General features: G+C 41.3%; 1 protein-coding gene across 1 annotated transcript in view; it reads left to right on the forward strand.

Annotated features, from left to right (window-relative positions):
• Window positions 1-15,761, forward strand: part of LOC122787760 (breast cancer type 1 susceptibility protein homolog) — a gene marked incomplete in the record, with an annotated part of 959,769 nt that overhangs the window by 581,680 nt on the left and 362,328 nt on the right. The window contains 1 exon segment of the mRNA XM_044054657.1: window positions 296-373. Coding sequence (XP_043910592.1) covers window positions 296-373 — 78 coding nt within the window.

Consider the following 15,761-nt stretch of genomic DNA (forward strand, 5'->3'; position numbering starts at 1 on the left):
TGCATAAGACTGTGTTGTAAATAATCAAAAAGTACACCAAAGTTAAGAATGTGTCAGAATGCCAACTAAACCATATTTCACTCATCCAAACAACTCCATCTTGTAAACTTTACTGCTAAGCAATGGCTATAGAATAGTGCAACACTAAGCATGCAAGTAAAGTAAAAGCGTTTATATTTTGCCATTGTCATCAAATTAATAAGAAAATGTTCTTCATATATGTATACTTATGTGTATTTACATGTATTAGTATGTGTGTGTTTATATACAGTACTGAGTTATCTTTTCATTGCAGATGAAGAGCTGGTGTGTGAACGGACACTGAAGTATTTTCTTGGAATAGCAGGCAGAAAGTGGATAATTGGCTTTCAGTGTAAGTAATTTACTGTAATGTTACAGTGATAAGTGCATTTGTACAAATCATTTGGAATACTTCATTTTTCATTTGTCTTAAGAGATTCTGTTTTTCTTAAGTGTATTGGTTCACAATAGGATAAAAAAGTAATGAAAAGTTTGTTCTTCTTTCTTTAATGAAGCTGGAGAGTTGTTTACAGCAGTTTTTTCTGTCACTTTAATAACACTGCACCAGAAACAGAAACAGTAGGCAATGGTGTCTTATTATAGTTAAATCTCTTAAAGTTATAGCACATCTGTCATACAAGCTAATGGACCAAGAAACATAATTTCATTGTAAGTATCTCATTATGCATTATAGATGCAGGAACAGATCAGATGTATGCCTTGGGTTCTAATTTATACTCATTTTATTCCATGAGTAAGTAATGAGCAGTGTTTATAAGACAGGAGGCTGTAATTAGAATCATTCACAAGCAAAACATGCTTCTGGTATGACTTAGATTTCTAGATTTGGAGTATCCTAAGAAGACAGTATGTAACATTTAAAAATATATTGTGAAAGTTGTGCTCATATGCTGCGGGAATTCCTTTTTTTTCGTATATAGCTAAAACTGCACATATTTAGAATGCAACTGTTCTGCATGGTTACAGTCCAAAATGAAGTGGACATGAACAAAACCAGAAATACAGAACCACAATGCATCTATGTCCCGTTTAATATTAATGTGAGTATTATAGTGGCGCAGTAGCATTGCTGCCTCACAGCATATGGTTCTGCAGTTTGGGTCTTGGTTGGGTGTGCCATTTTGTGCATGTACTCTCTACACCAGCATGGGTTTTTGTTGGGTACTCCAGTTTCATCCTTTATCCCAAAGACATGCCTTGGGTGCATTGATGCTCCTGTAATTTGCCCATAAGATGTGTGACAGTGGGAGCAGCCTTCAGTGGGATGACATACCATTTAGTATTGATTCTTCTGTCCTGTGCCCAACAATTGTTGAGAGAGACTACATTTCCCTTATGAACCTGAATTAGATTAAATGGATAATTGAAGAATGAGTGAACAATAATAATAATAATAATATGCATTTATAAAGTGCTTTAGACAGTCAAATGTAACTACTTTTGATTGAGACAGACGTATTCTTGAGCACAACGTTCTTTTATGTGCTCCTTGCTGTCATAAAATATACCAAGGGATATGTGATGCATATTGCAAGGAACCCCACTAATAACAGAGAGCATATAGAGTAGCTAAATATCAAGGGAATACATTATCCATAGTACAGTAAATGCCAGTGATAATGGAGACGGTACAGAACTGTTAGTGTTTAACACATTTAAACTGTGCTATACTGAGAGTGTTTTACAAGGTTAAAAGGTAGAATGTTATTTGACAGGGAGTACAGCAACTGATGTTTGGGCTAATTAATTCTTAGCATACAGTACTGTTGAATAGGTATGTGTCAACAGCTATTACTTAAAGTACCTAACTGATAGTGCATATATAACCTATTTTAACATGAGGACAATAGAGTCAGAAATAGTGACCCTTAATTTCTGTACTTTTAAAAAAGAATTTGCACAAATCTTAGTGTTCTAATTGTTTCAGTTTTGTAGAAAACAAATACAAAGCTGTCTGACCATGTATGCTTAAGTTGGAGTGAAGACTGATATGTAAGCATTTAGGATTGTTTTATTTTTTAGTGTCTGTTATCTTTATTATACTCTGGGTACAGTGACCTGAGCAAAGCCTTTCTTAATGGCTTCAGACACAACATAGTTTTCAAGTCATGCCTCAGACCGAGTACTAATTTGAAGCCCTGTAAGTAATGGATTTGGTGACTGGAGCTTTGCCTAGTCAAGGCATATGCATCTCAACATCTTATTGTGCCTTTTCTGCACATATTTGTGTGTATCTCTACCTCTTGTTGCCCAAATGCATGTTTGCTGTCACTGATGGTTGAAAATGGAATGTCAGATTTTTCCACACTGGACCTCAGTTTTGCTTGACCTGAAAGTACGATGTATGTTGCAGAATCCAGAATTGCCTTATCCCATTCAGGCTACAAGTTCTGTGGAATGTTTCACGGGTACCCCTAAGTCAGTACTTCAAACATTAACTGGCCGCCATTGAGGCACAGGAGTGAGCAAAGGCACCTTCCTCGCTTTTTCTTAAAAAAGTAAATATCCTGATAATCAACAGACTCTAACATCAAAGATCTTTGTGGATGGATCTTCCAACTGGGTTCATCCTGTTCACCACATTTTTTTCAGAAGCTCCTGCACATATCCGTGCTTGTTGTGGCATAATGTACATCACTGCTTGTTCCCTTTGCATGCCAGTACTTTCTTCCCCACTGTTTTCACAGATCTGATTATAGTCCTTGCTATGTTGGTAATCATGTCTACGTTTGTGTGGTCATTTTTTAAGTTCTTGTGAAATTTGGGAAAGTTGCCCTTATCCCTTAATGAGTGGTGGAAATTCACTGTAGGGGAGGAATGGTAAAATAAGTCCTTCTTGAATCCTGAGGGTAAAACAGCATTTCTTTACTGAATGGCAGCAGATCAGAGGCATGGGAGAGGTGTGGCACATTTGTCATAACATTAAGTCCGTTAAAATGTCTACCTGTGATGTCAAAGTATTTACTTCAGTTGCCTGTAATAATGAATCTGTCGTGCGATTACAATTTGGAAATAAAAATGTTGTGTTTAGTTTGTCAGTACTTTATTGTATCCTTATATGTGTATTTGGCAAGTTCAGGTTCAAGTATTCAGAAAGTAATACAGGTTAATGATAGGGTAGGTTGTATGTCAGTGTAGAGTTTAGGAGAATAAACTCAGTTGTTTGAAAAACTGATGTTCAGTTAAAGCAGTGCTCTTCTGGGGTTGTATTATAGTTAAATGCATTAACATTTTAATGTTACTGTGTTTGAGATCAACTTAATCCAAAACACAACCATCCTTAGTCTGTTGTATATTGTCTATTGATACTGTGTCTTAGGGTGTGTTTCTTTACCAATGATTACAGTTTGTGTAGTTCATTTGATCTGTGGTAATGGTGATAAGTAGAATAGGTGTGGAGTATGTGGTAGACTGAGGAGTGGAATAGAAGAGATTGCATGTGGAAAGAGGTCATCTCAGTCCAGGTATTTGCATTTTCCCCATGGTTGTATACCTTTGAATTTACCTTATTTAGCAGAAGGCCATTGAGAATGTACCAAAATAGAAGAAGCATGGGATTTTACCCAAGACTATTTCTTGTACCTGGACAGGAAGGAAGGCGCATAGAGACCTATGTTGGATTTCTCAAAACGGAATACATTCCTAATCATACCAAAATTCACAAATGTTCATCACCCAAGTCCTTTTACTACTTCTGTCTCCTCAAGACTTTCTAATCAATGTAGATCTGAAAGGATGTGTCCCTACATTGTTTCATTGCCAGAGACCATAGACCACAGCAAATTATTAAAATTCATAGCAGAAGGAGATCAGTAACTTTTTGCCCTTTGACTTGTCTACAGTATTCAGGGTCTTCAACAAACGTGGCTCCAGTAGTAGCATTTTGCAGAACAAAGGGCACAAGCATTTACCCGTACCTGGATGACTTTCATTCAAGCAGACTCCCTAGAGAGATTTTCAATGCCTTGACCTTTACCCTGACATGCTTCAGGTAACTAGTTCTTTCCATCAACTTAGCAAAGTTCAACTTAACCCCAGGAAAGAGAGGTTTTCTGGGATCCCTGTTGAACACAGAGCTGCAGAAGGCCTTTTAAAGACAAGGAAAAGTACTCTTCTCTGACCCTTTTCATGCAGAACATCTGGGAAAATAAGAGCATCACAGCTAGAGAATTGTTAATGGTTCTTGATTACATGGATTCTTGTAACCTCAATACTAGTGGAGCGACTGCACTTGTGGATGTTGCAGTGTACCCCACGAACAAATGTTGCCAACATTCCCAGACTCTGGAGGCTCGCATTACCCTCTTTCCTTGTATAAAAGAAGAGCTTTCTTGGTGGGAAGGACAGTTACAGCTCAGTTTTGTGATGCACTTCAGATTACCACAATCTACCCAAACACTTAACTACAAATTCCTTGGACCTAGCTTGTAGAATTAATGTAGGACCAGTAAAGGTGCAGAGCATGTGGAAGAAACTCATAAATGTAAAAGAAATGATGGTTATAGTAGTTCTAAAATAATTCATACAGGTTTGAGCTCAGGGAATCCATCCAAGTCCTTAAGAATAGTAACATGATCATGCATTATATCACCAATCAAGAGACACTCACTCCTGCATCCTGAGAAGTTTGAAAGTACAAGCAGGAGAGGTTATGCAATAGGCAGGAGTGACTCTCAGGGCAGTCTGCATTTCCTCCTAGAAGATTTAGAGGCAGACAAGTTGAGCAGATCTTTGATAGACCCTATATTTTTCTGGAATTGCCCAGCAATTGTGGTATGCCAGAACTAGAACGGTTTGCTTCACCAGACAACATGCAGCTGAGGAAGTTCTGTTGCAAAACAGTAACTTGAAAAATAGATGCACTCTGCCTGGAATGGAGAGTGCTGCTACTTTACGCTTTCCCTCCTATAAATCTTCAGAGTACTATAAAACATTTTATTTATTTGACCTTTGTTTGCCAGTAAAGTATAACTGGGCAATAACCACTTTCAACACAGGTCCTGGTAGAAAAGCTCAACAATTAAATCAATTTTACAGGCAAGTAAAACATCATATATAGAAAAGAAATTATTTACAGTAATCATGTGCAATGTGTGTACTTAGGACATGAGTATAATTAGTTGAATTCTGCAAGTTGTATATGATGTAGATAGGGTAGGGCAGACCACTCTATATCTTGGAAGGAAAAATGTTGCAGTAATGAATACAGAACAAGGAAAATCATGAGTGTTTGGTTAATACACATTTATTCCTATGACTTATGCAGATGTGGGAGAGGAAGGGGGGTGGCATTCGGAATCATGAACTCCAATGTTCAGAGAGCCCTTTCTGGTATTTCAGCAGGATAGGGTATCCCTCCGCTCCAGTCCCTCCTTCATGCCAAAATAGTAACTGAAATTTATTTGAATTGGGCCATCCACCTATTGTGCTTTTTTTTTCTAAGCCTTAGAGCAAAGAGGAAAGAACCCTGCATTCTTTGGATGTGCATAGACAGTTAAGATTTTACCTGGACAGAAGAAAAGAACTCAGTCAGGCTAACTCTTGTTACCTTTGCTAAAGAGAAGCAAGAAAATTGTAAACAGACACACACAAAATGACTTTAACATTGTTTTGGTCACTGTTACTTAGCGAATAGCATGCCTAACCCATAGAATGTGAAAACCCCTTCTGCAAGAATCAGAGCTGCCACAAAAGCATTACTGATGGGGGTTACTACCCAATCTGTTTTAGAAACCGCAGTTTGGACCTCAGTTCACACTTTCTAAACATTGTGATATTTTAGTGCCATCTAGGGTCAGGGCAGGAATTAGTTTTGCCTGCAAGGTTTACTCTTTTAGAGCATGTTTTATGGTTAACCACCCACTGCTCTTATGTTATGTGAATCATCCTACAGTTTAGGACTCCAGTAGTGAACACTGCAAGGAGAACAGTACATTTATTAGGAACTTAATATAAATGTAGATGTTTAAGTGCATTCACTGTAGCAGTCCACATTCACTCCCTCATACCCCTTTTGTTCTTTACCTTGGCATCCTAGGGTTGGTGTGGGTCCCATTTAATTCCTACCTTCCCTCTCATCACTCTTCCAGCCCCCCTCCTCTATCCTTGATTTTTTTTTTTTTTTTTACTTCCTGGAGAAGGGGGCTTGGGGACCTCTGGACTTGATAATTAGAAGGAGGTGGTTTAAGCATGATCCACTTATACTCTGACACGGGAGCTATGATGTCCTTCAAGGATGCATCTGCAGTCCTTACAAATGGGTTGTCCTGTCGTCAGGCAGCCCTTCGGTCGGCCGGATTCCAAAGTCTGGGTCTGGCCTCGGCTGGTGTCACACTTCACCCGACGTCATAGCTGCAGTTATTCGGGTATAAAGGCATCAGCCGACACCATTTTCCTCAGTCTTTCTTGCCGCGTGGCGCCCGAAGCAGAAGCTGTTCGCAAGTGCCGGTCGGTCAGAACCAGAGATTACTACTACCGAAAACTACTTCGAAGACTTCTAAAAGCTAAGTACCCCGTTGGGGACTCTTTCTTGCCTCAGCCGATGTCAGAAAAAGTGAATAACTGTTTAACTTGTGGGAAACAAATACCTCATAAAGATTTCCACTCTTACTGCTTACCTTGTCTAGGCCCAGACCACGACGTCGCAGCTTGTCTAGCCTGTGCTTCTTTTAACCGGCGGACGCTTAGACGTCGGTCGGAGTTTGCTGAGGAGTTTTTCGGCTCTGATTTTGCTTATATTATGCCGTTGGATCCTCCGACTTCGCAAATATCTAAAAAACGCAAGGAAAAGGACCGACAGTCGCGGTCCGCGGTTTCGGCCGAAACAGCGGTTAAGCCAACTGCGAGTGTCTCTGTTTTGGCTGAAACCGAGCAAGCGGTTCCTCCTACAGCCGAAAACTTTCCTCCTGCCGAGGCCTCTTCTAACCTCGTGGAATCGGCTTCTGATATCCCACCTACTGTTACAGTTTCTCAGGAATTATTAGACACTATTCCCTTGGATATTTCAACCCCTGCACGTGGAGCTGCTAGGCCACCTGCAGCCATGTCCATTAAGGCCTTTGCCAGGGCTAAAGCAGCTAAAACTACTAAATCTGTGCCTGCTAAGCCCCCCTCTCACAGGCCTAGCTCTAGTTCACAAATGCTAAGTTTAGCAGAGGATCTCATTTCTTTAATCCGAGGATCCCAACCTCAACCAGACAGGGCCTCTCACCCGCCTTCAGAGAAGAGGCCTAGAGCAGAGCCCCCTGAGCCAGTGTCTACAGATGATTCCTCTGATGACTCAAATGATACAGACCCTCCAGAGGCCCCATACTCCCCTTATGAAGACTCTGATGGTGAAGAGTCCATTCCTTCTGCCTCTCCGCCTGAGGAATTTTCCTTTGGGGAAACCCTGCATGCTATGAGGGAACAATTTCAGTGGCAGGGCCAGGATTTTTCAGATTCCAGAAAAAGGCTTAGAACTTTTCTGCATTTACCACAACATAGGCCTTTAGCCATACCTCCAGTTCTTTCTGTTGTAGATGATGCATTTAATGATGCTTGTACTGCTCCTGATTTTCTGCCTCCCGCCCCTGTTAAGCCCGATAGATACTACAGGGTCCCGGACACACATTACCACTTGTATAAGGCTCCCCTTGCAGATCCAGAGACTATCTCCCAAGGACCTAAGGCTGTAGCAGCCACCTCTGCCAAAAAACCCCTCCCCTCTGAAAGGGAATCCAGATCCTTAGAGAGATGGGGTAAAAAAGTTTACACTTCTGCTACTCTTTCAGCTAGGGCCTTGAACTGTCAATTTCACATGATGCAGTATCAAGAATTTTTGCTAGATCAGTTAACCAAAAAAGTGTCCTCAGATGAAACAGTAGACAAAAAATATGTACAGGAAATGGTACATAACATTCAACAAGTCAGTAACCATTCCCTAAAATGCGGCTATGATGCACTGGAGGCTTCCTTTAGATCAGCCATGACTGGCACAGTCATCAGAAGGCATGTATGGCTAAAAGAACAGGCCTTACCAGACCATGTCAAATCAAAACTATTAGATGCTCCTATGGATAAGATCAATTTGTTTGGCTCTCCTGCACAACAAGTACTGAAGAAGATGGAAGAGAAGGCAAAATCTGTCCAAACAGTAAAAGATTTCTTACAGGTCCAACCTCCGAGGTTTAGCAGGAATTGGCCCTCCAAGAATTGGTCCTTTCCAGACTCCTCCAGAACTCAGAGAGGCAGGAATAGGCATTCAAGAGGCAGAAGCCAATCAAGGGGTGCTTACAGAGGACGTCAGTGGCAGGGCAACAACCAGCGAGGCACAGACACAGCCACCACCACAACTACAGGTCAATCACAGTGACTTGGCTCTGGCACCGCCTACCAGGGAACAACTGCAAGCACCCTTAGGCGGGAAGCTAGCCTTATTTACGACAAACTGGCATTACATCACAAGAGACAAGTGGATTTTACAGATAATAGACCAAGGTTACAGGTTTCACTTCCATACTCTACCAGGGAAGAGAGGAATGCCAAACCTACCTCCAAATCAAAAGACAGAAGCACTAAAACAAATATCCCAATTATTAAGGATGAGAGCTGTAGAAAAGGTACCATCTATGGAGCAAGGGAAGGGATTTTACTCCAGACTCTTCCTGGTACCAAGAAAAGAAGGCAAATGGAGACCTATTCTCGACTTGTCCTCTTTAAACACATTCCTCATTGTTCCAAAATTCAAAATGCTGACCCTACAGCAGCTTCTTCCCATGCTGGGCAAGGAGTCTTGGCTGGTGACTCTAGATCTCAAGGAGGCATACCTGCACGTCCCCATACGACCAAACTGCAGAAGATACCTCAGATTTCTTGCAGTTTCAGAGCATTATCAATTCTCAGCATTGCCCTTTGGCTTATCTACTGCGCCCAGAGTGTTCACGAAATGCCTGGCATCAGTAATTGCTCATTGCAGGCTTCAGGGAATCCAAATCTACCCATACCTGGACGACTGCCTGATACAAGCGGACAACGAAAGCAAGCTAGCAGAAGATTTACAAAGGGTCATTTATCTGCTACAAGCCCTGGGATACACAGTCAATTTAAAAAAGTCAAGACTGATACCATCCCAGAGAATAACCTTTTTGGGTGCATCGTTGGACACATCAAGGCAAATGGCATTCCTAACAGTAGAAAAACAGGAACAGCTACCTCTCTACTTCTTGGCCTTAACAAAACAGAACCATCTGACAGCAAGAAAAGTTCTGCAAGCTTTGGGCTTCATGGCATCCTGCATAATATTGGTTCCTCATGCCAGACTGCATATGAGAAAACTACAGTGGTACCTAAGGAATTTATGGTCTCAACACAAGCACAGCTTGGAAACCCAGATTCCCATTATTCCATGCCTGAAGCAATAATTCCTATGGTGGGCTCAGGCTTGTCAATCAAACACAGGATTGCCTTTTCACAGTACTCAACCAAGCCAAACCATCACGACAGACGCCTCAGACCTCGGTTGGGGGGCACACATGCTGGACAAGTGCATACAAGGCTTATGGTCTCAAAACCAGCTGCACCTACACATACATCTAAAGGAAATGCTGGCAGTAAAACTGGCAATTCAGGCATTCAGACCATTCCTTCAGCAAGGTCTATTGATGATAAGGACAGACAACACCACAGTTATGTGGTACATCAACAAACAGGGAGGTACACACTCGTATCCTCTTTGCCGGATGGCACTGGATCTCTGGAATGTGGCCCTGAGCTACAACATACAGTTAAAAGCAATTTTTGTACCAGGAAAAGAAAACATCCTAGCAGACATTTTAAGCAGGACTACCACGGATGCCCACGAATGGATGCTGCATCCGGACATCTTCAAAACCATTACAAGAAAATGGGGACTCCCAGAAATAGACTTATTTGCATCCCCACGCAATCACCAACTAAAGAAATTCTGCACAAGGACGTACCACCCACTTGCTTGGAAGGTAGACTCCCTATCCTTCCGTTGGAAAAACCTGACAGCATATGCATTTCCACCACTTCCTTTGATGCACAAAGCGCTATTGAAGATCAAAGAGGACCGTCCAAGGATCATTCTGATAGCTCCAGACTGGCCAAGGCAACATTGGTACCCATTACTGAGGAGCATGTCTTGGGAACAAATATGGCCACTACCCCTGGTTCCCTTGCTGTTAACACAGAACAACTACAACAATCTGCATCCAAACTTGAAAACTCTGCAGCTGACTGCCTGGAACATTGCATAAGACCAATTAACCCAAATTTATCCCAAAGGGTTAAAGACATTATCCTTGAGGCTCGCAGACCCTCAACAAGAAAAAAATTATTCAGCAAAATGGAAAAGATATCTCATTTGGAGTACTGAAAAAGGAGATGTGTCACTGGTAAACATAGCCAACATTCTGGAATACTTGGCAGAGCTCTTCCACACAGGCCTGTCCTATTCCTCCATCAAGATTCATGCATCAGCTATTTCAGCAGAATACGACTTGGATCCTCCTGTCTTCTCACATCCTCTGCTCAGACAGTTTCTGAGAGGAATTAAAAATGTAAAGCCTCCTAGGAAGCCACCATTACCAGCATGGGACTTGAACTTTGTGCTAGAAAAAATGACACTTCCTCCTTTTGAACCAGCAACAACAGCAGAATTGCAATACTTATCATGGAAGACTGCTTTAGGGCGGCCACGGTGGTGCAGCGGTTAGCGTTGTCGCCTCACAGCAAGAGGTTCTCTGGTTCGATCCTCGGCTGGGGTGCCTTCTGTGCGGAGTTTGCATGTCCTCCCTGTGGTCGCGTGGGTTTTCTCCGGGTGCTCCGGTTTCCTCCCACATCCCAAAGACATGCAGTAGGTGGATTGGACACTCTAAATTGGCCCTAGGTGTGAGTGTGTGTGTGCCTTCTATGGAAGGTTGGGCGCCGGGCTGGCAACTCGACACTGTAAAACTTCACTGCCAATCCTGTGTGCGGACAGATGATCCGCTGTGGCGACCCCTAACCGGGAAAAGCCGAAAGGAGAAGAAGAAGAAGATCATGGAAGACTGCTTTCCTGCTGGCAATCACTCCAGCAAGAAGGGTATCTGAACTTCAGACATTGATGGCAGTGCAACCCTTTCTGATCTTCCATCAAGATAGAGTGTCCATGAGAACAAATCCTTCCTTTATGCCTAAGGTGGTTTCCAGAGTTTCTTTAAATCAGGCTATCCACCTACCTACATTCTTCCCTAACCCACAGAACAGGGGAGAAAGACTGCTACATACCTTGGATGTACATAGACAATTACGCTATTACCTGGACAGGACCAAGGGCAATAGGAAAACTGACCAGCTACTGGTAGCATATGCAACAGGAAGAGAAGGAAAAGCAATTTCAAAACAGACAATCTCCAAGTGGATAGGAAATTGCATTAGATTTTGTTACTCCTACCATGGAAAGAAAACTCCAGAGAACATCAGGCCTCACTCTACAAGGGCAACAGCCACTACCACAGCCTTCTTACGAGGAGTGGCTACCAAGGACATTTTAGAAGCTGCTACTTGGAGCTCCGTGCATACATTTGCCAAGCATTATAATTTACCTTTATACTCTAGATCCCGAGCAGGCTTTGCCACTGCTGTTTTGCAAGGGATCCTAACTACACCATAACTTTATTTGCCCACCTCCCCCAGTTTGGCTATGGTATTCTACCCATTTGTAAGGACTGCAGATGCATCCTTGAAGGACATAGTACAGTTTTGTACCTACCATAAATGTAGATGTCCGATAGGAATGCATCTGCAGTCAGGATTACCCACCGCCTTCCCCTCTGTGGTGCTCCTAGGGTATTTGCCCATCTTATAGCTAGCTGGGGGAATCTATTATGGTGTATTTGTTTGTATATATGTACATACATGCTTATTTTTTGTGTTTGCTCTCTACTATTTGGAATCATTGGCATTTATCCAAATTTAGCCTTCCAAGAGGGCACCTGGCATCTGGGGCAAGAAACACTGAGGAAAATGGCGTCGGCTGATGCCTTTATACTCGAATAACTGCAGCTATGATGTCGGGTGAAGTGCGACACCAGCCGAGGCCAGACCCAGACTTTGGAATCCGGCCGACCGAAGGGCTGCCTGACGACAGGACAACCCATTTGTAAGGACTGCAGATGCATTCCTATCGGACATCTACATTTATGGTAGGTACAAAACTGTACTTTCCTACCACAACCAGTGCAAGAAAGATCGAAAGATGACGCTGGCTAATGCTACTTTTATAACAATAACATCATTGTTCTTTAGTGGGAGGTGGTTTGTAAATGCCACGTCCGGCCTTAGGCATAGGCGAACTAGGCGACCGCCTAGGGCGCCATACAGGCCGGCCTCGTAAAGGGCGCAATTTGTGTTTGTTTATTTTAATTAATTTACTTTTCTTAATAAGAAAAGTAAATTAATTAAAATAAATAAACCATAGGGTGCTGGAATCGTAGGGCAAGGAGAGGGAAGTGAGCGCCCCTCCCACTTTTACAGCTGCAGGTTGGCCAGGAGGCTTTCAAGAATTAACAAAAAAAAAAAAAACTTCACTCCATGGTAGTGGAGTCTGCTCCTTTTAGTAGGAACATGCATGCAGCACATCCATGCACGCCAATGTAGATGTAAAGATGTTCTAAAGTTGCACGCGGAAATTAAGCTACACTTTAAAGTAAGGGTCAACTCCATCTGTACGCGTGTGGCTATTCAGATTAAAAAGAAGGTAAGTGTATGTGTGTGTGTCTGTGTAGTTTAAACTGGCCTTCTGTATGTGAGAGACTGTGTGCGTTTGTGTGTGTGGAATTTTAATTAGTCGTTCTGTTTGTTTGAGAGATAAAGCGTATGTGTTACTATGTGCAAGAGTAGGTGTGTGTGTATGAGAGAGAAGGTGCGTGTCTGTGTTGTATGAGAGAGTAGGTGTGTGGAATACTACATGATTGTTACATTTGAGGAGTGTAGCGGATGTGCGATCAGGAGTATTATTATTTAATCAGCTATAGAAACCATTCATAGAAAATGCGCATCGCTCATAAACCTTTCTGTTGTGTTAAGCTATTTCCCCAACTTTAAATTGTATCTGCAATTCTGTGCAATAGTCAGTGGAATGTGGGAGGGGGGGGGGGGGTTAAAGAGAAGTTGAAAAGTGTTATTACCAGGAATGAGATCTGGCTTTCACAGCCCCTTTCCAGTCGGGTACTACAGAGCTCTCCCTGTATGTGTTTTAAAGATGTAAAATTGCTACATGACGTCACACAGCATCTCCCCAGTTTACAGTGATGAGCTACCCACTTAGTGTTCCTTACAGGCATACAAAAATGATTTCAGCAGTATACCATTCCATTCTGTACTTATTGTCTGGGCTCATATAACTCGGGCTAACCCCTACTCTTTGGTTTGGCAGGTAACCACATGAGGAGCAGGTCACATTCTATTTGGGAATTGTAGTTTGGAGACTAAGTAAATTTCAATCCCACAAAGTTTATGAAAACTACAACTGTTGAATATGGCCACTTAAAAAAAAAACTGCTACCACTACCTTCCCTGTAAAACCCAATCATGGCATGTGCAATTTCAGGGTTGATATTTTTAATATGGGAATGTTTCACTTTCATTTTAGAAAAGAAGTTGGTTAACTGATTGTGTATACATTTATAATGGGATTTCAATGCTCAACTATAACTGAAGCTTATTCTAATTTGCTGAGCAGGACAATGGCATGGCAAATTCACAGGAATTTAAATAAGAGTTTCACTTCTTATCTTTCAGAAATGCAAGTTAGCACAAATCCTGTTCTAGCAACTTAAGTTAAAAAAGTGTAATATTTAAAATCTATCCCTATGTTTATGGTTATTGCATCCACATCCTGTCCAGATTTCTTGCAGTAAGGTTGAGAGATATGCATACCTCTCAGCTATCCAGATTTTTGCCTCATATTTTTGGCCTATTCCTCATAAAATTTGTGGCTTTCTGGCAAATCACTGAAGATTTAAATAACTAAATGTCATACATTTGAGTTTCAGCCTTCATTTCTTTCAGAAAATGCATGGTGGGTTGTAATAACAGATGTTTGAGGGGCCTTTTATGGTTAAAATATTCTGAAATGGGTAGTTTTGTCATTATTGGTTCATACATTTTGTTTCATTGCTTACTGGAAAAATGTTCAAAACTACAAATTTAAAACATACTCTAATAAGTCTAAATGTTTCTATGTGCAACTAGCTGTTTTTTCTTTATCAAATGGCACACTTTGTTGTAAAATCTGAAAGCAGTGTTAGTAATATAATTGCTTTGGTGCAGAAGGCTGTGGATTATACTCCCACACCATGAAAATGGAGTGCTGATATTGCGTTGCCTATATGATTGTTGATTATTTGGTGCATTATAAGGGGGATAGGGGTTCTACACTCATGAGTATGTCCTTTGTATGAGATGCCTAGTGACTATGAACTTTGTTGGTCATTTCCTATTGCAATATTACCAACTTACCAATTTTTTAATGCAATATAGGCAATTAATTGTTCAAGGAAAGCAGGCACTAAATTTGTAGATAAAACATTGATATGTGAAGTTTTTGCCGGTAGCAACCTCTTCATTAGGTACAGATTTCTTTAATGTGGAATTCAGATAATTTTACATCTGCAGAGATTGTGAGTATGGAGTAATATTGGTGGATTATAATGACAGAAGTCTTGAGTGGCCTTTTATGGTTAAAAATTTCTGAAATGGGTAGTTATTGGTTCATACATTTTGTTTCATTGCTTATTAAAAGAATGTTTAAAACTACAAATTTAAAACACTTTTTAACAAGTGGTGCTGTATTATACAAGGAATATAATTCAATGCAAGGAATATAATTCAATGCAATCAGGAAGGTGAATTAAAGAGCAAATACACGGATGCATGGCCTTAAAAATGTGTGCAAGGAGTCTGTTTTGAAAACAGCCCAAAGGGAAACTTAATTCTTCACTGGCCAGATGCATTTTCTATGAATATGAGTTTTCATGCTGTTTCAATGAATATGAATTTTTCCATTTCAATGAATGTGAGTTTCAAGGGCAGAGAAGTTTACTGCTTATGCTAAGTCTGTTTTCATTGCGAGACTGTATTGTTTAGCAAATGGCTACCTGTGTTTGTGCTATTTTATTTCAATATCTGTAATCACTGCAGAAGCAAATAAGAGAACAGTATGCATGATAAGTGGTGAGAAATAACCAAATAATGGAACACTGGAATGGCTGAAGAGGGGCGGCTGCTGGGGGGAGGGGGTTGCTGCAGGAGCGGCTGCTCTGGGGGGCAGTCTATTATCCTGCCTAGGGCCTTTTTTGACCATGATCTGGCTCTGGTATTTAAAGTAGAAAATACTACGCAGAAGTAGTTGTAGTTAAAGATACCTTGTAATGTAGTTATTCTTCCTATGCATTTAAATAATTTAAAGAAATGACTGGAGTGGCTTTCTTGGGGAGTGACCCTGTGGTTGTGGCTCAAATAGGAGTGTTTCATGACTGTGGTGTGGGTGGGGCTTAAGGGGCTCCAGAGCACTACTTTGCCTAGGGCACCATTTTGGATAAGGCCGGCCTTGATGCCATGGGATTGGGTAAGGAGGGTACAGCTCTGGAAGCTGGGCTATTTGCAGGTAAAGTATCCCATAGATTACTACTGCAACACTCATATGTGGCAACAGTGAAACTGCTGTCCTAATT

This window comes from Protopterus annectens, chromosome 13.part0, assembly GCF_019279795.1.
Source record: "Protopterus annectens isolate FY-2018-M chromosome 13.part0, PAN1.0, whole genome shotgun sequence".
Taxonomy (NCBI): Eukaryota; Metazoa; Chordata; order Ceratodontiformes; family Protopteridae; genus Protopterus; species Protopterus annectens.